This window comes from Artemia franciscana, chromosome 14 (genome assembly GCF_032884065.1).
Source record: "Artemia franciscana chromosome 14, ASM3288406v1, whole genome shotgun sequence".
NCBI lineage: Eukaryota > Metazoa > Arthropoda > Branchiopoda > Anostraca > Artemiidae > Artemia > Artemia franciscana.
This window is the reverse complement of record NC_088876.1, coordinates 7,287,854-7,315,054: the sequence shown is the minus strand read 5'-3', so window position 1 is coordinate 7,315,054 and position 27,201 is coordinate 7,287,854. Positions and strand designations below refer to the sequence as shown.

At 36.3% G+C, this 27,201-nt stretch overlaps 1 protein-coding gene across 1 annotated transcript in view; it reads left to right on the top strand.

Moving 5' to 3' along the window:
- LOC136035257 (uncharacterized) overlaps positions 1 to 27,201 on the top strand; it is a 68,509-nt gene that overhangs the window by 3,672 nt on the left and 37,636 nt on the right. Inside the window, exons 2-3 of the mRNA XM_065716928.1 lie at positions 13,270 to 13,326; positions 22,270 to 22,374. Coding sequence (XP_065573000.1) covers positions 13,270 to 13,326; positions 22,270 to 22,374 — 162 coding nt within the window. The remainder of the gene's footprint in view (positions 1 to 13,269; positions 13,327 to 22,269; positions 22,375 to 27,201) is intronic.

Sequence of the window (27,201 nt, the reverse complement as noted above, 5' to 3'; positions counted from 1 at the left end):
GTTTATGGGTAGGCAGCATGTCACCTAAGGATTTATTCCTTTTGAAGCTCCAGAGTTTTGTTTTAAATGTAGTTTAGTGACCTGGTGCTGGTGGATAAATGGTAGCCTCCCAGTCAAGTTTATACTCCCTCAAGGATCAATCATTGTACCTTAAAATACCTTAAATTGCATTGTCCAGCAAAATAAGGATTAAATCCTGTAGAATCACTGGTTAGTGATGATGATGATTGGACATCTAAACAGCATCCCACTCAGTTCACCATGGCTTTGATGACCATTCTTAATCATCAGCTCTTTTAAAGGCAGCAGTACTGGGGACCTGACCATGTCTTTGGTGAGCAAATTCCACAAACTCACTATTCTGTTAGTGAAGAAGTTATTGCATAGTCTAGTGGCAGCTCTCTTTTGATATAGTTTCTGACTATACCCCCTAGTTCTGGCAGATTGGTCAAGTTGAAATTATGTATCATAATAATATCACCCCTTTTACATCTGTAGACAAGAATGGCGGGTTTCAGTTTCTTCAGCCTTTGTTTGAAAATGTCAACAGATTCTACAGTAACTGTATCTTCAGAAAGATTATTCCAACTGTTGACAATTCTTGAGGAAAAGAATTGAGTACATACACTTGATAGGGTAGATTGCTTAACAAATTGAGTAGGAGGTGCCATGTCACTCATGGCATTGGTATGCTCAAGGAAAAAGAACCAAAAAGCAGGTTGTTTCTTAATGGGGTGGAAGGATGCCATTAAGGGAGATTCAAACTTCTCTGGGAGGATGTGAAAAGGGGTGCTTTAAGTAGATTGAGACAGAGGAGGAGTGTTCACAGTTGTTTTGGCCTCAGACACCTTGGTGCTGCAGGGAATTGTTAGTAGTAATGGTTAGTAGATGCTTTTTTTGGAACCCTCAATCTTCACCAGATGGTCAGAGCATGAAACCCTAATAGAACAATTATTTAAAAAACTTAGCTTTTTGTATTCTATATGGTTAAAGCTTCTTTTGTAGGCTTCCATACTGAATATCACCAAAAGTCTTTGAAATATCTGAAGACAGTAACCCTATCTTGCATTAAGTTTGTATTTAATACTGAGATTTTCTTTAAAAATTAAAGAAAAAATTTTGACTTAAAACAAACCAAAATTAGTTTATATTAGATTGCAATCCTGCAAATCAAAACAGACATTACTAAAAATAAATAAATGAAACATAAGACCAGCAGAAATCACAATGAACAATAAAGCCTTTTTTTTCTTTTTTTTTGTATTAGTTGTTTTGTGACCAGTATGTTTTCATAGTGTGTTATTTTTCATAGATTTGTATGTGTGTATTATGTTGTCAGCATTATCATATATTTTTTTTTATAATGTTTAGTGTGACAAGCTTGATAAAGCTAACCGTATTTTGTTATTAATAAATAGACAAATTAGGCTAGTATTGCAATCTCCCTAACCTTCCAAAAGTCATTTGACTAAAACTCATGATTTGTGATCAAAGGAGCCTCTTCTCAACTATATATGACCATCCAATTTAGATGATGACTTTGAGGAGAAAAATACATGGGAGAAACATCACTCTTTACTGACTTGAAAATATTATGTTGACGCTGGTATAAGTCAAACTTGACCTACTTCTGATGCAAGGTCATAAGATAGTTTCTATCAGGATCCATGCCATTGATTGCTTAGAAGCTTCATCTGCTCAAAAGGGTTTTTCATTCTTATGTACGTTTTCTGAATGTAAGAAAAGTAATGTTTTGTCAAATTGTATTAATTAGACCTCAGCACCTGTACAAAAATTAGATTTACCAGTGTTTTGAATTGCATTGCTAGTTAGCAATTGTAATAGCATTAGTGTAGCATAAAAGAGTAAGGTTAGAACTTCCATCATTTGCCTGTAGTATCTGAAGTTTAAAAAAAAAAATGTTCCATGGAAAGAATAATACAAATTCAACCTTTATAATGAGCATAAGATAAGCTTTTATACAATGTCAAATATAAGTTAATATATTGAAGGAATGAGAGCTAAAACAAACTGAAATCCCTGTGAAGAGTGAAGACATGCTCAAAACAAACATGAACTATCACAAAGAAGGATAACATTGTTGCCCCTCTACCCTCCCCACTCATGCCAAGGGTAGATTGTCATTTGATCTTCAACAAAAACTACATATATAACTTATTTTTAATGTTTTGTTGTGTCAATTGTTCTCTTCCTTGTATCAGATAAAAATGAGCTTAAAAAAGAATTAGTTTTTATGAATGTAAGGTCTTTATGGAACAGTAAAACTAAATTATCATCATAGGCCTATATGAATTTATGACAGGACATTTTTACCTCAAAAAGTGTTGTTTTGATGCCCCATTCAACAGTTTGTAGTGACAAACTGTAAGTAAGGAGCAACTCAGCCCAGTTGTAACCAAAACTCTAAAAAATTGGATTATTATAACAATAGATGCATCAAAAGAATTGGTTTTCATACTTATTCGAAATAAATGAAATTTATTAAGTTTAATGATACTAGTCAAAAGCTACAAGCCTGAGAACATTTGCCTGATTTTGATAAAAGGGGGAAAACAGCCCAAGAAAGACAAGGAATCTTAATCAAAATTTCATTATCAGATTTAGTATACCAGAGAAGCCTTCTGTAGTTGTTTCAAGCTCCCATCTGCAAAACCATGGAATTTGTTACTTTTGTTAGAAGAAAGATCATAGAAGAATGTTGTTTCCCCCAAGGGTGATTGTATTGAATCAATGGTCATAGAGGTCTAATTCAAATGGAAATTTGAAGTTCTAGTGCCCTTTTTAAGTGACCAAAATGATTGAAGAACAATTACCCTCCCTCCCCCCTCCATGCCTCTTCTTCCCCAAAATCATTTGATTCTAATTTCAAGAGCCATTTTATTCATTATAGTTGAAATATCCAATAGATATGCCTCTAGGGATGACATGACCCCCCACAGTCGTAAAGGGATAGGGCTTGTTGGTATATAGTATATGTTATTGAGAAGTATGCAGGCAATGCAGACAATGCCAATTGAGGATGCAACTCCAACAAGAATTTTTATCCACAATAATTAGTGACAATCTGGTATATTTGTTTCCAACAGCTTTTGTAAATGCTATTTTATAGCAAATGCTTGGATCTTCACTTTGGTCTTTATGTTTTCTCCTTCACATTACTATTATTTCTGGAAAATTCATCTACTAAATACATTGTTGGTTATAGGCAAGATTGAATTTCGTTCCTGCATTTATCTACACTATTTCTTCCTTCTGTATTAATTACCTTGAATTTCTTTATATTATACTGGGGAGCAATAAGGACAAATCCAGTAGATGTTTGTTACTAGGGACTCAGCTTGTTGGGTGCATCCCAAGCTGAAGGCCATGCCTTGCTGCACCATTCTCTGTCAACAGCTAACTTGAGCTTCAACACTTTGGGACATGACTATTTTCTGGCTAAGGGTGATCCATAGGTGTAGCATTTGACTATTTATAGTTTATTATAAACCCAAGCACCTAGAACAAATACAAAATATAAGCACAAGCAAGCAATGTTATAAATATAAGCACAAGCAAGCAATGTATAAGCACAAGCAATATAAGCATAAACAAGCGGGTTAGTTCATAATGCTGCATCTCCCTTCTTTTCATGAAAGGCAGTCTGCCTACAAATCCGGCCTTTTAGGTGGCCTAACCACTCTGCCGCTGCGGGTGTGCGGCATCACCTTTGATGTAGTGGTAGGGGATTTAGTCCCTGTGGCTGGGCAGTCGGGAGCGGCATTTTCAGGCGTAGGAACAATGGTTGGTGCGACAAGGGGTGGGTCAGAAGGTTCATCTTCTTCTCTTGGTAACGGTACATTTCTTGGCAAGGTTTCGATGTCTGTGCGGATTGGCTGGGGTGATTCGGTTAAGATGGGCTGGGATATGTCATTGCTTTCGTCCTGTGTGGTGGGCTGGATTCTGACCTCTTCCTTGGCTACGGGAAAGGAATGGCGGGAGATATGGACTCTATTTCGTTGCAGCCTGGAACCGTCTTCTGTCTCCACTACGTATGATCTGGGGTTCTCATGGCATGATATGATTTTCGCTTTGGTCCAGGGGCTGTTTGTTTTCTTCTGGATAAAAACTTGGTCTTCCAGTTGAGGTTCACGTAGCGGTTTTGCAGTCTTATTGTGATAGCGTTTCTGTCTTTCCTGTTCCTTCGATCTGTGTTGTAGGAAGGTCTGAAGGGGGGTGACTCTTGGTTTTAGCTGGTTGTATGTTGATGGTAGGACTGACCGTAGCTGGCGGCTCATGAGGAGTTGAGCAGGTGAGGCATGGCCGTCAACTGGGCTGTTTCTATATTCTAGAAGTGCAATATGTGGGTCGTTTCCACTTTCTTTCGCTTTGGTTAGTATCCGTTTGCAGGTTTGTACTGATTTCTCCACCAGACCGTTTGATCTCGGATAGATGGGGCTGGAGGTTTTCAGACTAATTCCCACTCTTGCGCAAAATCTCGGAGCTCTTGTGAGAAAAGTTGTGAGCCGTTGTCTGAAGTTATCAGCTGAGGGATTCCAAAACGTGCGAAGTTGGCTTTCAGTTTGTCGATGATTGCGGTTGATGTCTGACTTGACAATTTGTCTATTTCAAAGTATCTGCTATAATAGTCGGCAGTGATGAGATAGCAGGTCTTGTTCCAGTCGAAAAGGTCAATGCCAATGTGTTGCCATGGGAGTGAGGGGGGCTGGTTGCTAATCAATGGTTCCTTTTGATTATTTGCTGCAAATTTAGCACATGTTTCACATTTTTGGACGAAGGACTCAATGTCAGCGTTCATCCCTGGCCAGTACACAATCATCCGGGCACGCTGTTTGGTTTTGTTGATCCCAAGGTGTGCTGAGTGTAGCTGATGAATTATGTTGGTTCTGAGAGGATGGGGTACGATGGTTCGTTGACCTTTCAAAACTAACCCATCGTGGATTGCTAGTTCGTCTTTGATATTCCAGAATCGAACGGCATCTGTTTGGCATGACTGGCGTGTACTGGGCCATCCTTTGAGTATGAGTTCTTTGACTGCCTTGAGTTGAGTGTCTTTTTCTGTCTCGCGGCGTATTTCGTCTAGTTTGAAGTCGCTCACTGGCAAGGATTTTATCACTGTATGCACAAAAACTTCGATGTCATTCTGCATTTTGGTATCAAAGTCTGGCAGGTGTAGTTGAGAGAGTGCATCTGGGACTGGGATATCTGACCCCGGGCTATAGTGTACTTCGATGTCGTATGGCTGGATCTGAATCATCATTCGCTGTAGTCGTGCTGGTGCTGTATGGAGTGGTCATGATAAGATGGTCTCTAATGGGCGATGATCTGTTGTCACGATGGTTTTTCTTCCATAGATGTAGTGATGGAAGTGTTTGCACCCAAACACGATCGCATACAGTTCCTTCTCTAGTTGAGAATAGTTCTGTTCAGTCATGCTAAGGGCCCTAGATGCAAATCCTATGATCTTCCCATTTGAGGAGAGCTCAGCTCCAAGTCCATGCTTTGAAGCGTCAACCTTGAGTTCGACCACTTTGCATTTATGGTCGAAGAAAGCTAGATTTTCTGAAATGCAGCTCTTGATCTCTTTCATACTTGCTTCGTGATCGGTTTCCCATCTGAAATCGGTGGCTTTAGTAAGATCTCTCAGTGGCTTATTTTTCGAGGATAGGTCGGGTATGTATTTTGATAGGAAGTTGAGCATTCCTAATAGTGTCTGTAGCTCTTCTTTAGACTGTGGGCTTGGCATGTCTTGTATAGCCCTAATCTTTTCTGGGTCTGGTTTTATCCCGTCTCTGCTAATGATATGTCCAAAGTACTTGACTTTGTCTTTGGAAAATTCGCATTTTTCACTGTTGAAGCGGATTCCTTTTTTCTGGCTCTTCTAAGAACGGCAGATAGTCTCTGGTCGTGCTCCTCGCGGTTCTTTCCATATACCAGAATATCATCTACAAGTATTCTGATACCTTCCAATCCTTCAAACGCCTCTTCCATTTTTCTCTGGAACTCGTCTTGCGCAGACACTAGGCCGAATGGGTATCTCTTCCATCTGTATCGGCCGTAGATAGTGCTGAAGGTTGTATAGTAGGAGGATCGCGTGGAAAGTGGATTCTGACAATCCCCACTTCTGACACCATGTAGCATTTGACTATTTATAGTTTATTATAAACCCAAGCACCTAGAACAAATACAAAATATAAGCACAAGCAAGCAATGTTATAAATATAAGCACAAGCAAGCAATGTATAAGCACAAGCAATATAAGCATAAACAAGCGGGTTAGTTCATAATGCTGCAATAGGTGAACCCATGTTTGGAAAAAAACAGTTTTGCAGGCTGGTATTAGTGCATTCCCAGTAGAGCTTTGGGGCTACCCTCTTGTAATTGAAGAATTTTCTATCTGAAAAAGTTTTAGGATGATATCCTGGTCATAAATCAATTTGTACATCATTAAATTTTAATAGTTTTAAAGGTTAATGCCTCTTGTTTCCTGTCCAGGTGAGAAGTGACCAAACTTACTTCCTTGTGATTTGCAAGCCAAGGGTACCAAAAATTGATCTCTACATGCTTATCAAAGCCTTTCCATACTTTGCCAATGGAGGACACCCCCAGAGAGTGAATAGTGGCTTTTGTATCCAACTTTGAACATTATGTACTGTTCTATGAACTGGAATTTTAGTATCTTGGACAGCAGTAATAGAAAAGCATAAAATAATAGTCAAGTCAGCATCATCATTGATAGGCAACCACTCCCATCAATGCAAAATATAAGCATAATATAAAAAAAAAATATGACTCTTAGGTCTGTACAAGCCTATACACACTAAACTGCTGTCTGTCTTGAGGACAATGACAACACAGGGGGGGGGGGCATGTCTTGGTAAATGATTTAAACCTGAGGCACAGTTAGACAGGGATGAGAAAGATCTGTCTAACTCAGTGCAAGGAATGATGTTTGGGATATTATCTGGGCCAAATTGTTCGATCTCATTAAGGCTTCAGAATAAGAACAATGGTGCTAATTTAAAGATGATGTCTATCTTCCCGAGATTTCGCCCCCCCCCCCCCAAGTATCAAAAAACACTTAATGGTATTTTCAGTGGAAATACCTTTTTTGGTGTTTGTTTGAAAAAATAAAAAAAAATTAACCTGTGCCTAGATTTTGAAAGATCCATTCCCGCCCCTACTGTTTTTGTGGATTGGCACCACTGAAGGAGTAGTAAGAGAAGAGCAGAGCACTTGGCCTGGGTATGTATCAACCATGTTATCCCAAAGGGCATTAAATCTTGATAATGACATTTTCTGTATTTCTGTATATCTATATCTCTATAAAACAAGCTGTCTCTCAGGAGTGAGAATTATTTTAGACAGAAACTTGTTATAAAACTTATTTGTATAAATAGTTTCTATAATTTAATTGGTAGCAATTCACAAATTTCTATTAAACTTCCTATTATATTAAAACACGAATCTTTTATTGGGAGCTAAACCTGAATAAGATATGATTAGTGATTTCGTTATCACAGAATGTAAGCAACAAATGGGATGGATCTATTTATCCTGTTGCTTGGTAGTGTGGAACTTATTCTGTCACAAAAAAAAAATATTTGTATTAATTATATTTGCAACATGGAAAGCAGATATGGTAAGATTTCCAAATGGTGGTGCTTTCTTAAGCACCTGATAATTTCTTTCTTTTCCTTTGCTTTTTGAGATTATACAATGTTGGCATTTTTTTTTTTTTTATCATCCCTCATCATCTTTTTGTGGTTTAGGTTTAAGTTGTGTTTATCTCTACTAGATACCTGAATTATTTAAGAATTGTGGCTTTTCATAAGGTCACCTATGCATCCAGTTTATCGATATGATTGACAGTGGTAATTATCCCATTATCTGAATTCTAATTTATCTTGGAAAATTTACCTGTTTGTTCTTCCAGTGAATTTGCAGCTAAACTTTCAAGCTTGGAATGTGACAACTACTTTAGAATAATTTTAGAAGCATGAAAATTCAAATTAGACTATAAAGTTCCAGAAATGTCAACTAAAGGAGCAAAACCATAAATGTGATATAGAGATAACGATTGTGCAAGGGTCATGGGTATAAGCTGCTAACCATAATGTATGCCTATGTATATAAGGCTTAAAAAATGGAAAAGTGGTCAGCACTGGTGTTAATGATGTCAATGGGGGGGGGGGTTGGCCCCCTGTCTAGCAACAGTGTCATTTCATTTTGAGCTATGGTGGCTCAGCAACTTCTGTGGGCCTCCTAAAGTGGCTGGCTCACAGTTGTTGAAAAGCAATATTTCTTCACAGTGGTTAGCACAGGCCTCTTCCAAACCAACTAATATTAGTTAGAAGCAATTTAAAAGTGTTTAGTGAATACAGAGAGAATTTCAGTCAGAAAGTAATCTATACTTTTATTGCAACCCTTGGAATTGACAAGGTCTCATTTTTCCAGAAATATCAACCATACCATCAAAATATAACAATTTCATTACAGCCTTTTCACTAAATATCAGCATCAAGATCACTGGGCCTTTCATCACCCACTGTTGATGTTGAATAGAGTCTAATCAGGCCTAGTGTAGAAAAGAATCTCCCATTACTAGCCATTGTGATAGATATAGTAATGAAGATTTACGTAATTTTAAAAACTTCAGAATATGTTACTGACATTGCCTTCAGACAATTGTAAAGTTCAAATAAATTTTTTGGCTTATTGGCTAAAGAGCCTACATAGCTTCTCACAAGATGCATTGGCAGTGCCAACAGAGTTGTGTCAATGTAAGCTTATTTATAATGTGCTGCCATGCTAGTTAGTTGGCTAGTGTTGATTAAGCACAGCAAGTCAACATCTAATGCAGAGATTTACTCCAGCAGCGGAAGAGCATTCATGAAGCAGCTTTCAAACATGGAGCACAATCTGTTTTTCATATAAAAATGACCCCTTCTGCAAGTATTTTTATTTGCTTTTTTCCCGAAGTTGGCATGGTTACAAAATTACATAAGCAGGAAGCTATTTGCTATGCATGCTTTGGTCTTTTACATGAATAATCAGAATTCTGAAAATTTTACAAAAGGTCTTTAGTGAGGCCACACTTTCAAGAAAATTCTTTTACTTAATGAAAATTTCATAAAAACCTTTGGTATGGTTATAATCTTATTTCATATACCTGCAATAAGACCAGTAGCTCTAGAGAAAACTAAGTCTACCACCTGCAGCTGCTCAAATAGAGTTCATGGTGCAAAAAAAAAATTCCACTGGATGGAGTATAAATATAATTTCAAATGTCTGAAGTCTGGTTGCGAGTCCATTGGCCTGAGCTGCCAATTCTTCATCACTTGATGCTCTGGTAATTGGCAAAACAGCTAAAATAAAGTTGTATCTATTCAGTACTCTGCTCAACAATCTATATCAGTATGTCCATCTTGTAGTAGATGATTTCTCCAGCTGAAGAACAGTTATGCTAGTGGCTTTCTGAGCATTAACAAACAGTTTGTACCATCTATTGCTATTTGTGATAGAACAGTACAGGTCTTGAAGAGTGGAGAAGAAAGATGTCATTCATCTTAAGTTCTGAATTGAATCACTCAGCACAAGGTTGAGTCTATGAGCATGACAGCTAATATAAACTGCGTTGGTGCAGTTGTTTTAATGTGGGCCTCCTTAACTGAAAAGTGCTGCTCATGACACTGGCTTGGTATTTTCACAGGAAGATTGAAAAAGCGACAAATTTTCAACCCTTGCTCTGGATGTTGAACAGTAAATTTGCCCCCCCCCCCATCATAAATTTTCTTGAATTGATACCAATTGATAGGTCTGAGTTTTTGTTTCAATGCTCAGGTTATTTTCTATAGCTCCTATTTGTTATGTTTTTTTTCACCTTTTTTCATAAGCTGGTTCAAGTCAATTCCCCCCCCCCCCGCCCCCTGTTGGTAAATCCTTTCGTTCTTCAAGCCGAAACATTTGGTCTTTAATTATTGGGATAGTTAGGTTGTTTTTTTTCTCTTATTAGTCGATTTCGTCCTTCTTCATGTTCTCATTTTGTTTGTTATGGTATTTGTTATGGTGTTAACACTTTGTTATGGTGTGTGAGATTAATTAATCTCCTCCAAGAGTTTTGTCGATTCTTTGAATTTTCTTTTTATATAATTTATTCTTCTTATATTTCTTATCTTCCCTGAAATCTGAAAAAAATAATTGGCCTGAAATACACTTTAATTTTTTCAAAATTCAAGAAGCTAAAGTTCAAGACAATTCAAGAAACAAAATTCATGAAATAACAATTTTGAATGAAATAAAATTTCAAATTTAGCGTCTTGACTGGAGGCAAAGAAGAAAGGGCACAAGGAACTTGTGAAACCTCATACTGTCAGGCTACTAGGAACGCAAAAAGTCTGTCATTGTAAAACATGACTCAGAAACAAGTCAAACAGATTAAAAAACAAACTCAAAGAAATATAGACTACATAATATATATATATATATATATATATATATGGGATTACTGCTTCAGAATCACATAACTGACATGCATAATTTTATTACAGATCCTGGGACAATTACTTTATTTTAATGAAAGTTGGTCACCGTGTTTCACAGAAACAAGTTGACAGAACATGACTCAGAAACAAGTCAAACAGATTAAAAAACAAACTCAAAGAAATATAGACTACATAATATATATATATATATATATATATATATATATATATATATATATATATATATATATATATATATATATATATATATATATATACATATATAAATATATATATATATATATAAATATATATATATATATATATATATATATATATATATATGTATATATTATATATATTATATATAATATATATATAATAATATTATAATATATATTATAATATATATAATATAAAATATAATATATATGGGATTACTGCTTCAGAATCACATAACTGACATGCATAATTTTATTATGGATCCTGGGACAATTACTTTATTTTAATGAAAGTTGGTCACCGTGGTTGTAACAACAAGGCAATAAAAATGCATTGTGAAATAGGAATAATAAATAAATATGTTTGAGACTGAAGTTCACTATAGATTGTTGTGAAGTATAGCTCTATTAGAAACAGACTTGTTTTAAATGAAAACACTTTTTTACACAATTTTTTTTACACTTCAAATCTAATCAATTGAAATTGTGACAACTGTTCGCGGGCCCCTCCTAAAATCAGGGTTAGGTGCTTGGCCCCAGTCAGTCCCCCCTCACCTCCAATGACGCCACTGTGCCTAGATTTTTTTTTTCATTGAAAAAGTAACAATTTTGTCCCCCCTAGGTCTCGAAAATTACATTTTTACCTCCCCCCCTCTGATTTCCATGAATTGGCCCACTATCTGGCACGGTAGTAGACGAGTATATGAAATAAGGTAGAAGAGAGTTTATTTTAGTTCTAGACTATTTCGGGCTATGATTAGTGTTTTGGATCATTGGGTAGTTCCAGGAGAGCTACAGAAACACTACTAGTGCTTTTCTGTAAGAAAAATGTGATTAGTCTCTGTTTTAAAGGTGCAGGGAAATAAGCCAGGTCCTTAAAGGTAGCAAACTATTGGGCATGTTTTTCTAACCAGAATCAGTTATGTAGTAGGTAATGTGGAGAAGTGGAATAGAGTGGTCTCTGTGATAAAAGGATGCATCAGTTAGGATTTAGCTTATGTTGGATAATAGAAACATTTTTAAAATTTGTCAGTACTATGAGTGGTTCGTTTCATTGACTATGAACAGGCTTTTCATTTAATAAATATAAAATGGATGATAAAAGTTAATCTTCTGTATGAACTTTTGTAGAAGTATGATAAGTACTTTATGAAAATAATGAAGCATCAGCAAAGCACCACAAGCTTAGTGGATGATTCCAAGTAGTTTGTTTTGAAATACAGCTGTATTTTTCCTTGTTCTGATGAATTTTGTTTTGTATAATAACCTAAATGATGTTTGTAACATACTTGCTATTTCAACAATCTGCCAGAGTAATGATTCAATAGCATCAGCTCTCAGAAAATATTATTTCTTCAGACATTGATTTATATTTAAGAAAATGTAGGATGGAATATGTATTTTTTAAATATTGGAGGGGCAATTTTTCTATTGCAAATACCAAAAAAGATGTTCTTAACAGAAATACCAAAAAAGTATTTTTCAAAATTTAGGAGGAGGGACAAGTATAACTCCCTTATCTCTTTTTTTGCCCCTGTCTCTTAAATCTACAAAACCACACAAGAATAAAATTGTTAGGGAGTATCTACTTCAGAAGTTTTTATACTACTGGGAGGCAGCTGAGGTGCCATCCAAATGCATGAAAATGTAAATGCCCCACAGGGATGACAGTTCTAAAACTCGTTCGAAGTTTCTATTTAGAGTAATTTAGGGTAGTAAAATTGCAAGTGGAAGGAATGATATTTGATTTAGATGATCTCAGATTTCGCGGGAACAGTTTAGAGGGATGCTATTATGTCTGCAATAGGTAAAAAGCTAGGACTGAAGATAAAAAAGATTAGGGGATATTACCAAAAGTGCTATTAAGGAAGATGAATCAGTCAAAGTTGTCGATAATTCTCTTCACTTGGGCCAGTTATCTTTATGGTGAGTGGACTCTTATCGGGGCTCAGGCCCCAAATGTCCATTCACTTGCGAAGTTATAACTGAAGATGGAGATAGTAAAATAGACATAGATTAGCAAAAGCTCAGGGTGTTTTTACTCAACTTAAGAACGTTGTTGGAGAACCATAGGATCTAGTTAGGATTATATCGCTGAGTATTTGAGGCTGCTACAGTGATAAGTTGCTAAATATTGTGCAAAATCCTCAACACCAAAGAAAGAGATAATCTAGATGTTTTAAGACAAATCAGTGAAGGATAATTTGAGGACTAATGAGGTCACTCATTAATATTAATATTTCTAGGATGGAGGGGAGGCAGTCCTTTGAAAAATCTCAACCTGGCCCTTTCTCCAAGATTGTTCTTAAAGGCCTTTTCCCTTGAAGAATTGAAACTATTGCCCTCAATATTACTTTTTATGTTTTTACCCCTTCAGCCAAGGAAAACCCCTCTAAACCCCCTCTTGTTTTAGGGGCTTGACTTATTTGCATCTATTTAAAGTTATTTAGTATTCCAACACAATTATTTGGGCAACTTTTAAGATTATTGAATTGTTGTATTAATTATATTTTTATTTTAATTATTATATTAATTTTCTTTAGGTGATGATCAAACTTTAACATCAAAAGATAAGGATGCTGCCAGACTCTCCAAAGATGGTAAGTTCTTTTTTTCCACAGTTATATCCCTTTTCTTCTCTATTAAACTAACGTTGTAATTCCATACACGATTTTTATTAACCTTGTTTTCTTTTACTAACGGAAAATTTTCGATTTTATATAGCCTACGCTTTTGTTTTATAGTCTTTTCTCACTTTAATCATGAAACTACAGCTGCTTAGCTGGATTGCACTAGTCCTAAGAATGAACAGATACCATATCATAGAGTAGTTTAATTAACTCCTCACAAGAAGATAAGATAAAGACAAGACATCCTAGTTTAGGCTGGAATGAAGTTATTAAATGAATTAAAATCTCAGAATATACCTTGAAAGATGGCCAAAGAGGAACACTATAGGATGAAGGAGGAGGAGTGTTTGTAAATCCAAACAGAGATGTTAATCTAGAGAGAGCGCTTTTGTTTTTTTATAGCTCTGCAGTTCTGCACATGTCTTAGCACTTATGTCGTTGCTATGATTTTTTTTTATTCAGTTCTGCACTGTTAAGTTCTGCGGATCTGCATATATCTCAGTACTTTTGTTGTTGCTATAGGTATTTTTTCTATTTTGTTCTGCAGTTCTGCAGGTATCTCAGCCCATTTGTTGTTGCTGTAGGTATTTTTTTTTTTATTAGTTCTGCAGTTCTGCACATATCTCAGCACTTTTTGTTGCTATGTGTGTTTTTTCCGTTTAGTTCTGCACTGTTTAGTTCTGTAGTTCTGCAGGTATCTTAACACTTCTCTTATTACTATGGGTATTTTTTCTGTTTAGTGCTGCAATTCTGCGTGTATCTCGGCACATTAGTTGTTGCTACATGTATTTTTTTTTCTGAGTAGTTCTGCACTGTTTAGTTGTGCAGTTCTGCAGATATTTCGGTACTTTTGGTGTTGCAGTGGGTAATTTTTTCTGTTTATTTCTGCAGTTCTGCACATATCTCAGTACATTTGTTGTTTCTATGGGTATTTTCTTTTCTGTTTAATTCTGTACTGTTTGGTTCTTCAATTCTGCACATATCTCAGCTCTTGCTGTTGCTATGGGTATTTTTTCTGTTTAGCTCTGCAGATCTGCAAAAATCTTAGGACTTTAGTTCCTGCTTTAGGTGTTTTTCCATTTAGTTCTGCAATGTTTACTTCTGCAGTTCTGCATACCTCAAAACTTTTGTTATTGCTATTTTTTTTTTTTTTTTTTTTTTTTAGTTACTCAGTTCTGCAGATATATAAGCACTTTTGTTACTGATATGTGTGTTTCATTCTGCAGTTCTGCACATATATCAACAGTCTTGTTATAGGCATGGGTATCTTTTGTCTATCTTGTTCTGAACTGCTTAGTTCTGCAGTTCTGCACATATCTCAGCCCTTTGGCTTTTGCAATGTTTTTTTTTTGTTTAGTTCTTCACCGTCTAGATCTACAGTTCTGCATATACATCAACATTATTTTCTGTTTGTTTTTTTTTTGTTTTGTTTTTTAGTTATGCAGTTCTGCACATATCTCAGCACTTTTGTTGTTGCTATAGGTATTTATTCTGTTTAGTTCTGCACATTTCTGATCAAATGTTGTTGCTATGAATATTTTTTTTCTGTCTAGCTCTTCAGTTCTGCACATATTTTAGGACTATAGTAGCTGCTTTAGGTGTTTTTCTTTTCTGCCCAGTTCTGTAGTTCTGCAAATACCCCAAGACTTTTGTTGTTATTATGTTTTTTTCTGCTTTAGTTCTGCAGTTCCGCACGTACCTCAACACTAGTTGCTGCTATGGATATTTTTCTGTCTAGCTCTGCATTCCTGCACATATCTTAGGACTTTATTTGCTGCTTTAGGTGTTTTTTTTTTTTTTTTTTTTTGTTTAGTTGCACACTGTAACATATCTCAACACTTTAATTGTTGCTATGTTTTTTCTGTTTAGTTCTGCAGTTCCGCACGTACCTCAACACTAGTTGCTGCTATGGATGTTTTTTTCTGTCTAGCTCTGCATTCCTGCACATATCTTAGGACTTTATTTGCTGCTTTAGGTGGTTTTTTTTTGTTTAGTTGCACACTGTAACATATCTCAACACTTTAATTGTTGCTATGTTTTTTCTGTTTAGTTCTGCAGTTCCGCACGTACCTCAACACTAGTTGCTGCTATGGATGTTTTTTTTCTGTCTAGCTCTGCATTCCTGCACATATCTTAGGACTTTATTTGCTGCTTTAGGTGTTTTTTTTTTGTTTAGTTGCACACTGTAACATATCTCAACACTTTAATTGTTGCTATGTTTTTTCTGTTTAGTTCTGCAGTTCCGCACGTACCTCAACACTAGTTGCTGCTATGGATGTTTTTTTCTGTCTAGCTCTGCATTCCTGCACATATCTTAGGACTTTATTTGGTGCTTAAGGTGTTTTTTTTTTGTTTAGTTGCACACTGTAACATATCTCAACACTTTAATTGTTGCTATGTTTTTTCTGTTTAGTTTGCTGTTTTGCACATATTTCAGCACTGTTGTTATTGCTTTATGGGTATTTTTGATCTATTTCGTTCGGAAGTGCTTAGTTCTGCGGTTCTGCACGTATCTCAGTCTTTTTGTTGTTGCTATGGATATTTTTTTTCTCTTTGGTTTTGCGACTCTGCACATACCTCAGCTCTTTCGTTGTTGCTATCGGTATTTTTTCTGTTTAATTATGCACCATTTAGATCTGCATTTCTACATATACAATCAGCATCGTTGTCCTATGGGTATTTTGTTGTTGTTGTTGTTGTTTAGTTACGCAGTTCTACACATATCTCAGCACTTTTGTTGTCGCTATTGATATTTTTACCTGTGCAGTTCTACAGTTCAGCACATATCTCAGCACTTTTGTTGTCGCTATTGATATTTTTACCTGTGCAGTTCTACAGTTCAGCACATATCTCAGCACTTTTGTTGTCGCTATTGATATTTTTACCTGTGCAGTTCTACAGTTCTACACATATCTCAGCACTTTTGTTGTCGCTATTGATATTTTTACCTGTGCAGTTCTACAGTTCAGCACATATCTCAGCACTTTTGTTGTTGCTATGGGTTGTTTTTTTTTTCTATTTGGTACTGCATGAGGCTAACTGAAAGAACTGAGAAACGAAAAAGAATCCGAGGACACAGGCACGTACGCAGGAATTTTTTTCGGGGGGGGGGCAAAACCTTCGAAACAGCAGATATAAAGTAGATCTTTTTTTTTTATTTAGTAATGCAGAAAGCACGTATATCGTAAAATACAGAATACCTTTAATCTGTAGTATTGTAGCGGATAGGGGGAAGAAAACTGAAGCCTCAAAAGTACGTTTTAGGCTCAGGTTATGTTCATAGCGATTTAGAACCAGTGATTAATCTATTATATACCACTGAAAGGGAAATTTTAGGGTTACCAGTGCAATATGGGTACTGTGGGCGGTAGTTCTTCTATTGCAAAAACGTAGATTTTTATGAAAAATGAATGTTTCCGAAATTGATCCATTAAAAGCTGTACTTTATTCTGAAAAGGGGGGATAAACGCCCTAATATCAAGGATAATTCTATTTTGCTGTGGAAATCAAACTCTCTTTACAAAAAAAAAATAACAGTACAATTGCTAATTACTTCAAAGAGGGTAAAAAATTAGACAGAAAATGGGTTAATAATTGGGCAGTGACTTGACCGGATAATTGCATGCTGTAAAATCCCCCAAAAAAGGCTTCACACATGTATCTAGATTCTTAATAAATGTCCTACTTTTGCCAGAAATCCCAAAAAACCATGGGGAAATTGAACATTTCACAAAATTTCGGGGGGGCCGAAGGCCCGCCCCCCTGCGTACGTGCCAGCGAGGACATCTACGTACAGTTTCAATATAGAAAAAACAAGCCTGTGGGAAACCTTCCGTTGGGAAAGAAGGGAAATTGCCACTTCGATTTTAAGTAAATTGGGCAGTCGCACCCTTGATATGGAGAATAAAGAAGGTCTTGTCCCCTTATTGTAAAACTGGTAAATAAGATGGCAGATGTTTTGGACTGAACTTTTCTAATTTCGAAGTCTGATTTTGCTCATATTTGTTTGTTCGTTTATTTTTTGCTGACAAACACATTTGCGTCCCTTACTCCTCGAAAGTGTTTTTATTGCTGCAGCTAATACACAGTACCCTGATGTCCCTTTGCACTACAGTCCACTTAGGACAAGAAAGAAGGCAAATTGTGAGTTGCTTATTTTTAGTTCTTAAATTACCCCCTCTTTTGCGTGGGTGTTCTTGGACCTTGTAACACAAAGTATCATCTCATACAAAATCCGCTTGTCTTAGCGTATTTTTCGTGAAGACATAGGCAGTGGCCTTTCTTATCAAATGGGCAATTCTTATCTGACAAGTACACGTGTATAAATAAACGGGAGTATCTCAGGTGCTATTTGCTTGAATATACTCCTTTGAATAAATTGCACATAGTCTGTCTTTGTGCTATCTAACAGGGTCGTTTCTTTGAACATATCTTGGTAGGAAAAACCCCCTCCTTGTATGCACATATGCTTATTTTGAGGGTGTGCATTTCTGACTGGGTGCTAGTATATATGTTACCGTGAATTCCCTTCTCTACTTGGATTCAATTAGCTTTGCGAGTCACCTTTTTAAGTCTTATGCAAGCTATGTTGGTAAAAGTTAAAGTTAGGTTGCGTTAGATTATATTAGTTTAGTTTAGGTTAGATGTGGTTCTAAATAAAACCTAACCAAGCCTTATCTATTCTAACCTAACCTCTCATCACCAAACCTTGCATTAAATTGAAAAAGTTGACTGGTAACGCTGACGAAATCCTAGCAGAAAAAAAAGAAGAAAATTTGGAGTAAATTTCGGCATTCACCAATTTGCGGACGTTCATGGTAATATATATAACGCTGGAAAATGAAAGTTTTTGTTCAAAAATTTTACTATGTCTCCGATGCAATTTTTTATGCTGAATTCGAATTTGCAATCAGGTTTGATTGATAACATACATTTTTTGCGTAATAATATTTAGAATTGGTTGTGCGGAATCAGTAGCTAAGCAGGGTTATGTCTTATCCCCGCTTAAATGGATTATTTCTATCAACTTCGTCCTAAGCAACAGAGCAAAGGCTATAGGAGAACCTTGCAACAAATAAGAATGTAGAACCCTTTCATACTTTGATTTTGTAGATGATTTGAGTGTCCTAGAACTAAACAAGAAGAGTAAATTTTTGGACCCGGACATCTTCAATGAAGTTGGAAAGTTCATGTGGAAGGGTTTAAAGGCAAAGCTTCATCGGAGGGAATAATCAGCGTAGCTTTGAACAAATTGGGGTGGAGGGGAAGCGTATTGGCTTCAGGAGGGTTGATGCTCTGGTGAGTCCTTATCACTAGAAGTAGTTTATGCTATTTCAGTATAGCGACAAGTCTGTTCTGATTGACAACAATGATGTTAGTATTTCTACTGAATATGGAGACTCATTCTGTGGTTGATAGAGTAGGTTGCAGGGTTGGTTTAAAACAATACGAGAGCTCATTATAGAACCTCCCTGTCTCGGATGCCACATTGCTACAGAGGGCAAATTATCCCTAAGCATGTTTGCGGTCAATAAATGACCGCAAACATGTTTGCATGTTTGCTCCCCTTTTAATAAGTAGAGAGCAGTTGTGGTACATGCAGTTTTTTCCTCAATTGCGCAGTAAGTTTGAACTATAGCTTAAAGGGTGAGTTTTGAGTAGTCTCTTTTCTCTAGCAGTCTCTTAAGTAGTCTCTAATTGCTTCTCTCGTGTTTTGGATAATCCATTAGATCGTGTAAACGATACACATCCCAAAGAAATCTAACTCTTAAAGCATTTTTTTTTAAAGCTGAACTCCAGTGTAAAGGCGGGACTAAAACAAGTTTTCAAGTATTATGGTATTATCATAGAAAAGTAACATTTTAGTATTAATAGTAGTGGGTTCTTTGTATTTAGGAGAGTCATGAATATGGCATTAAAAACAAACAGAAAAAAAAACGAACTTGTATTTCAAATGGGAGCTAACCACATTTTCGTTGTCATCAAAAGTCATCTAAGATATGCAATTCTGGTTGCAGCAATAGATGCGACCTAGTAAAGAGTGAAACACATTCCATACTAACCAAAAATTAAGAAAAAAGGTTTTGCATAATTTGTAGTAAGAATCGTTAGTAGCACAATGTGAAATTATTGATCCAAAATGCTGATGAATATAATTTTGGCGCCTGTATAACACCAGTACAGTAAAAGTACCTCCCATTACCAAGGTCATATTTAAGGAGAGGAGTCTAGGGGGGTTTGAACTCCCCGCCCCAACGTTTTTCCTGACTCGTAATAACGTATCGAAAATGCGTATAGGCAAATCTCCGATACGCTTTTAAAGTTTCTTTGCCCCCCTCCCCAACAAAAATTCTGGATAAGGCTATGGCTATTGTCTATGTCTCTTTTAGGTCTGTAAAATGCATTGATTTTGCCATGTTTTTTTCTCTTTTCTTTTTTTTTGCTCAATTTATCTTTTAGCTTTCACTACAGAGTGAAAGTGAAATGAAATTATTATGAAGAGATTGCCACAAAACTTTGCTGATTGGTTTTTTTCTTCGCATTGCCATATTACCAAGGAGAGTAATAGGTTTTTTTTTGGTGGCTCATGCGCAAAATCCCGATGCGTTTTCTTATTATTTCACCTATTTTTTTTCATATATATAGGCTATAGCCTTCCCCTCCCTTCTAAAACTTAAGACCTTCAATTGGTTCATTTACATGTGTCCGTTTTTTATGGCATTTGGTATTAACCAAGTGACATATAGCAATCGCAAATTCTGTCGGTCTGTCTGCCTGTCTGTCGGTCCCGGTTTTGCTACTTTTGGCACTTCCAGGTAAGCTAGGACGATGAAATTTGGCAAGCGTATCAGGGACCGGACCAGATTAAATTTGAAATAGTCGTTTTCCTGATTTGACCATCTGGGGGGGGGGGAGTGGGGGGCTGGTTAATTCGGAAAAAATAGAAAAAATGAAGTATTTTTAACTTATGAGCGGGTGATGCGATCTTAATGAAATTTGATGTGGAATGGTATTGTGTCTCAGAGCTCTTATTTTAAATCCCGACCGGATCTGATGACATTGGGAGGAGTTGGAGGGGGGAAACCTAAAATCCTGGAAAACACTTAGAGTGGAGGGATCGGGATGAAATTTGATGGGAAAAATAAGCAAAAGTCCCAGATACATGATTGACATAATCGGAACGGATCCGCTCTCTTTGGGGTAGTTGGGGGGGGGGTAATTCTGATCGGGATATCTAGATATTTAGCTCTTATTTTAAACTGACCGGATCTGTTGACATTGGGGCGGAGTTGGGAGGGGGGAAACCTAAAACTTGGAAAACACTTAGAGTGGAGGGATCGGGATGAAACTTGGTGGGAAAAATAACCACGAGTCCTAGATACATGATTGACATAACCGGAACGGATCCGCTCTCTTTGATGTAGTTGGGGGAGGGGTTAATTCTGAAAAATTAGAAAAAATGAGGTATTTTTAACTTACGAACGGGTGATCGGATCTCAATGAAATTTGATATTTAGAAGAATATCGTGTCTCAAAGCTCTTATTTTAAATCCTGACCGGATCTGGTGACATTGAAATTTGAAAATTGAGGTACTTTTAACTTACGAAAGGGTGACCAGATCTTAATGAAATTTCATATTTAGAAGGATCTTGTGCTTTAAAGTTCTAATTTTAAATTCCGACCATATCCTATGACATTGGAGGGGGAAACCAGAATTCTTGGAAAACGTGAAAATTGGGGTATTTTTATCTTACGAATAGATGATCGGATCTTAATGAAATTTGATTTTTAGAAGGAATTCATGTCTCAGAGCTCTTATTTCAAATCCCGACCAGATCTTTTGACATTGGGGGGAGTTGGAGGGGGAAATCTTGGAAAACACTTGGAGTGGAGGAATCGGGATGAAGCTTGGTGGATAGAATAAACAAATGTCCTTGATACGTGATTGACAGAATCGTACTGGATTCGCTCTCTTTGGGGGAGTTGGGAGGAGGGGTTCAGTGATTTGGCGAGTTTGGTGCTTCTGGACGTGCTAGGACGATGAAAATTGGTAGGCGTGTCAGGGAGCTGCACAATTTGACTTGATAAAGTCGTTTTCCCAGACTCGACCGTCTGGGGGGCTAAAGGAGAGGAAAAATTTGAAAAAATTAGGTATTTGTAACTCACGAGTGGGTGATCGGATCTTAATGAATTTTGATATTTAGAAGGACATCGCGACTCAGAGCTCTTATTTTAAATCCTGACCGGCATTAATCCTCTTATTTTCCTTTTTAAATCAATCTATTGATTCGTAGAATATTGTTAGAGCTCATACCATATGATCTCTTGGCTCTTAGCTCTTCTCGCCTCGTCACAAGTGCCATATGAGCTCTTAGCTCTTGTTGTTTTTTTTTTTTTATCGCGACTTATAAATAAGATATGTGTAGCTTCAATACTCAGCTGTTGAGCTGAAACAAAAAACTTTCTGGGCTGTAAGAGTCTTTGCTGCTATTTGTAATAGACCACCCACCCCTCCCAAAAAGAAAAAGAGTGGCATATAACTGCTAGTTTTGTCTCTTCAACATCCTGGTCTCCATTTAGAAGTTTGGTGTATACCTATTGCTTTAAGGCCTTATTAAAATATTAAGGTTATTTGTTTTTACCAGTTATATAGCAATGCAATCAATAAGCTCAAAAATCATTAGAAACAGTAGCCTAAAATGGACTTGTTTGGACATTAGCCATCCAAACCCTCCCCCCAATAAAGATGTATAATTTCAATTCGAAGCTTATAAATTGTTTACCGTTATAATCATACATGCATATAGAAGAGACTGATTAACCCCCCCACCCCCTCCTTCATTCGATAAAAATATCCTGGCTCCGGTTACAGCTCTGGACCATGTTTGCAACTAATACTTTTGTTTTTGCAGAGATGAATTTGTTTGGTGAATGCCCTGGGCAAGACCAATTATTGCTGGTTGAGTGCAAAATCTGTAGGATGACAGTGAAGATGCAAAGCCTGCGATTCCATATGGGTAATATTTTCGATTCTTTGTTTATTTCCTTAGCCTCTCTTAGATTTACTTTTTGTAGAAAAGAGTTGATCAGAGAATTATGTATTAGACAACAACAGGGCCGTATACAAGGGTAGGTACCCGGTTTGAATCCCCCCTTCCATCCTGAAGAATAATGTCTAACTCGTACAAAAGTAGAGAAAATACATGTAGACATATTAATGTTGTGTTTTGTTAATTTTTGTACCCCTCCCTCTTACGAACAAAATCAAGGATGCAGTCCTGGACAACGATAAACAAAGGATTGACTACTATCCGTCCTTTATGTCTCTCAATTTTTATCAACTGAACTATTATTAATGATTTAATGATGTTTATTGTGTCTCCTTCTTTTTTATTATTTTTTTAACTTTTGTTTAGATTGTCACTGGGGTTTTCTTGGCCTTGAGTTTTCCTTAGAAAGTACTGTAACAAGTAATGTTGTCCTTGATCGTCCATGGATTCGTCCAATTATGGATGTTGAATATTTGAAGGAGAGGTAGGCGTGGTCTTAGAGCATGAAATGCTAGCGAAAATCGTTAGTATCATTACAATGGAAAAATTAATCACAAATTTTACTAAAGACGAAAAACAGTGAAATGAAGTATTTAAAAGGGAATTCAATATTTTTTTATCCAAATGACCTAAAAAAGTAAATATTCTTTACCCTGAACCCCCAAAAATTTAGCTCTATTAAGACTAAAAGTGAATGTATGCAGTACTTGTCAAACAAAAGTCTTCCTTGAATAATTATTAAATCTGTCATGACCGCTAGTTGCGTCAATTCACGGAAACGTGGAGAGGGGGGAGAGTATGTTTTTAATCTAGGGAGGAGTAATTTGTTTTTTTATTTTCAATTTTTAATGGAAATATAAAAAAAGCTCTTTTTAATAAAAATATTAAGTATAATATATTTTTCAGACTGGGATATTTTCAAAATTTTTTGTTTCAAAAATTGATGCCATAAATGATCGCTTCACTTCTTTATTCCTAATTTTATCAGAATTTATTTTTTTCTGGGTTCCTTGAATAAGTTTTTTTCACTTTTAAGTTCATTTAGAGGTAAAAGTGTTAGTGTTCGGTAGAGATGTAGTTAACAGCGTTGTAGGCATCTGTTAATTCTCAACTCTGACTCATAGAACTGATCCGTTACCCCATTTCAACTTTTAGATTTTTAAACCGTATATTTTGGACCCTACTCAATAAGTCCCTCTCTCTTTCATTTCTCTTACCTATAACCTTTTAGTGTAGTATTTTACCCGCGAAATTGGCCCAAATCACTTCTCTAAAAATAATTAGAAAATTAGGACCTAAATTGCTTTTTTGTGTTTTGCCCCTCCCTCCCTCCCCCTGGGTAAGTCATACGGTGTCCCCTGGGGAATTGGACTTATGTGTAAAATACGGCTGTAATTATGTGTGTGTTTTCGTTACGTGAGTAGGGGCTCTGAATTCCAAAATAATGCATTCTTATTCTATTGTTTTTCTATTTTTGTCGCTCGTAGGTTTATTGCCTCTATGGACCCTGAGGGTTTTGAAATTATTTTGTGTAATTTCCACATCAAGATAAGAAATTTTCCATTTCTTTGCCAGAAAAAAGATATAAGCCTGAACCCAAACTTCATATTTTTTCCTTATATTTGTTTGCTGTTCCATTTTTTTACATATTTTTTTATACTTACAGGCTTAATAGGATTAAAAAAAAAAGCTTTGAAAAACACAATTAGTTCTCTCTCAAGGCAGTCTAAGGAAGATATACATAAACGATAAATCATCCAAAAAGATTTAAAGTGAAGGTGAGATATGGGGGAAGAGTTGAGGAATTATAGAGGAGAGTTTAAAAGGGGGAAAGAAATGGAAATTGGGAATCTGGAGGAAAAGAGGAAACTTAGTAAGTAAAATAAATCCTCCCTCCATCCCGTATACTTCTCAGAAGCCCTCCTCCTCCAACTGGTGTACATCTTAGAATGCCTTGTGTACGTGATTACTGAAAGTGATCACCCCCTCGATGAAACTCTTTAGCAATAGTCCGAGTCCATGCCTGAACCGACCTGACTATTGTCCATGCGTGAAGAATAAATTCCGACCCAACAAGAACAAATCTGTCCTCTAGAAGACAGAATCTTCCTGAAGTTCAGAACATACCGAATTATAATGGTGAATTATTAACAAATTATTCATGGTAAAGGACAGTACTAAGGTGCAATCTTTTCAAAAGGAACCGAAAAAAAACGAGCGCCGGGTAACAATATAACATACGTAAAAAGTGAACCTCGGCCTACATTAAGTGAAGATTGAAAGATCTGTTTTCAAAGAAACTGCCTTTTGTAAAAAAAAAAAAGAGAAAAGAATGACACTGATCCGAAAAATGATAGTCATTATTAAGGTTCAACTTAATTGCCTAGTGAAGGCATCTTTGGTCTCTGTGTATAGGTAAAGTATTGTCGTGAAAGTTGCTTTCTGACACTTTTTTAAAGTTTTTGCATAATTATTAATTATAACTTGATAATATTATTATTTAATAATAATAATATTATTATAATATTTTTCATAATATAATATTAATATAATATTTTTCTAATTAATAATATTATTAAATATTATTACCATAATTATATGTCTCATCTTTTGGGGTTACCCCAGCGGCTGTTATCCCTCATACCAGAAGGGGTGTGCCAGGCGTTTTAAGGAGTCTGTGCCAAGCGTGGTGGAAATGTGCCAAGCGTTTTGAGGAGTTTTTGCCAAGTATGGCTGAACTGTGCCGAGTGTTTCTAGGAGTGTTGGCCAAGTGTGGCGGAACTGTGCCAAGCGTTTTGAAGATTTTGTGGCAAGCGTGGTGGAACTATGCCAAGTGTGGTGGAACTGTGCCAAGCGTTTTAAGGAGACAGTGCCAAGCGTGGCAGAACTGTGCCAAACATTTTGAGAAGTTTGTGCCAAGCGTGGTGAAACTGAGCACACATTGTGTTTTGAGATGTAAACCAGTTGGTGGCAAGTCATCCCCCCCCCCTCGGAGTTACCAGCTACTCGTTATAAATTATTATGATAACATGTATTCTTTTCTGTTCGTATGCAGTTACGTACATTGAAACTGATTGAATATACTATCTGCATAAATACTGCATAAATAGTAAGCCTTTAGTAAGTCTCTAATAGTAATTTTTAATTGCGATAAGACAATTGTGAAAAAGAGGCTGAAACCTCTGGAAGAAGAGGACACAAGAGAAGATTGAATATGCTGCTGAAATCCACAAGCTATATTTTGCCTCTTAGTTTATTTGGGTAGACGTTGTCTTGGTAAAATTGGAAGGCCAAGTAGGCATTTTTCACAATCAGTCTCTTTACTTACAGAATATGGAAACTAATTCGTGAATTGGGATTTATGATTAAAATCATTTAAGATTTAAGATTCATGATCGTAAGCAAAGAATGTAAACAATCATCTACTCTAGCCCATGTAGGGTAAAACCGGACACCGTCCGGTACAACTCGAAAAACAGTGTCCGGATTACCCCCCCCCCCTTCACAATCTGACAGAGAAGTCCATCTGGACTAAGAGCATTAAAGAAAAGGTAGATAGGTCAGATTTTCATGAGGTAGTAAATTGAAATAAAAAGCGAGAGTTGAAACTGTCAAAAACCTTCAATCGGAGGTTATCCCTTCTTCGAAAATCAAGGAAAACTGCATGTTGGCAGTTATCGGTTAACCTCCATTAATTATGCATTTTTGCAACTCTAGTGGCCTACTGGAAGGTCTTAAAAAGATGAATAAGGGCTCACTTGAAAGTTCACTCGTAAATATAATAATCTGTTCTCTAAGTATTGTCTTCTCTCGGTGATTTTTGGACAAAAACTTCCGGCGATTTTTTGGGGCAAAAAAATTTGGGTGGCTATTCTCCCCTTTTTCAAAATCCCGACTCTGCCGCTGGGTAGCATCATAGATACATTGTCGTAATTCTCTTTAAAATTTTTGTGTCGTAAATTTTTTTATTATTCATGTTGTTCACGGTGAAACTTTAAAAAGACGTTGTAAACTACAAGTAGACGTAAGATTACTGACAAACTGGACCCAACTGAAAATGTAGCCCTCTCCCGCCTGAAAAATAATCGCTGTATAGCTGCTGGACTAGAATAGTTTGTTACGGAGCTTCAATGTCCTTTTAGAGCGTTAATGGGCCAAATCAATTTTACCTTACTTAGGTTTATTTTTCTCAGTTGTAACTAGAAACATGAGCTTTTGGTGGAATATAAAAACAGTAACAAATTATACAGTGACAGAAAGGAACGATGGAATTTTCTGGAGCGATTGATAGAAAAAAATGGCATTTAGTATAGAAAGGTGTTCTACCTTTCCAAGTAATATACCCGTACTATTGCTTCTTGGTCTGAGAAATCAGATTGGTAGTGTCGGACACCTTCCTTTCGTCTTTTTTTTATATTTTTTATTATTTTCCGTTATATATTATTATATTAAAACCCAAAAGTTGTCAGTTGAGATTAAACCCAGAAGTTGTCAGTTGAGATTAAACCCAAAAGTTGTCAATTGGGATTATCAGCTGTTTTCAGTAAATAAAAAATGATTGTTTAAAATTGATTGTTAATTGTTGGCCCTATCAAATCGAATTTGCTAATTGAAAGGGGTTATGAATTAACGCATTTACATGAAACAAAGAAAGATAAAAGATATTTATTCTATCGAAGACACGTAAAAAGAAATAGTCAAAGCTTAAAACGAGGAAAATTACCCTGAACGGAGGGCGATTGTCCCCCCCCCTTCAACTCTTCAAGTTATGCTTATGAGTGGTTGCTTCCCCTT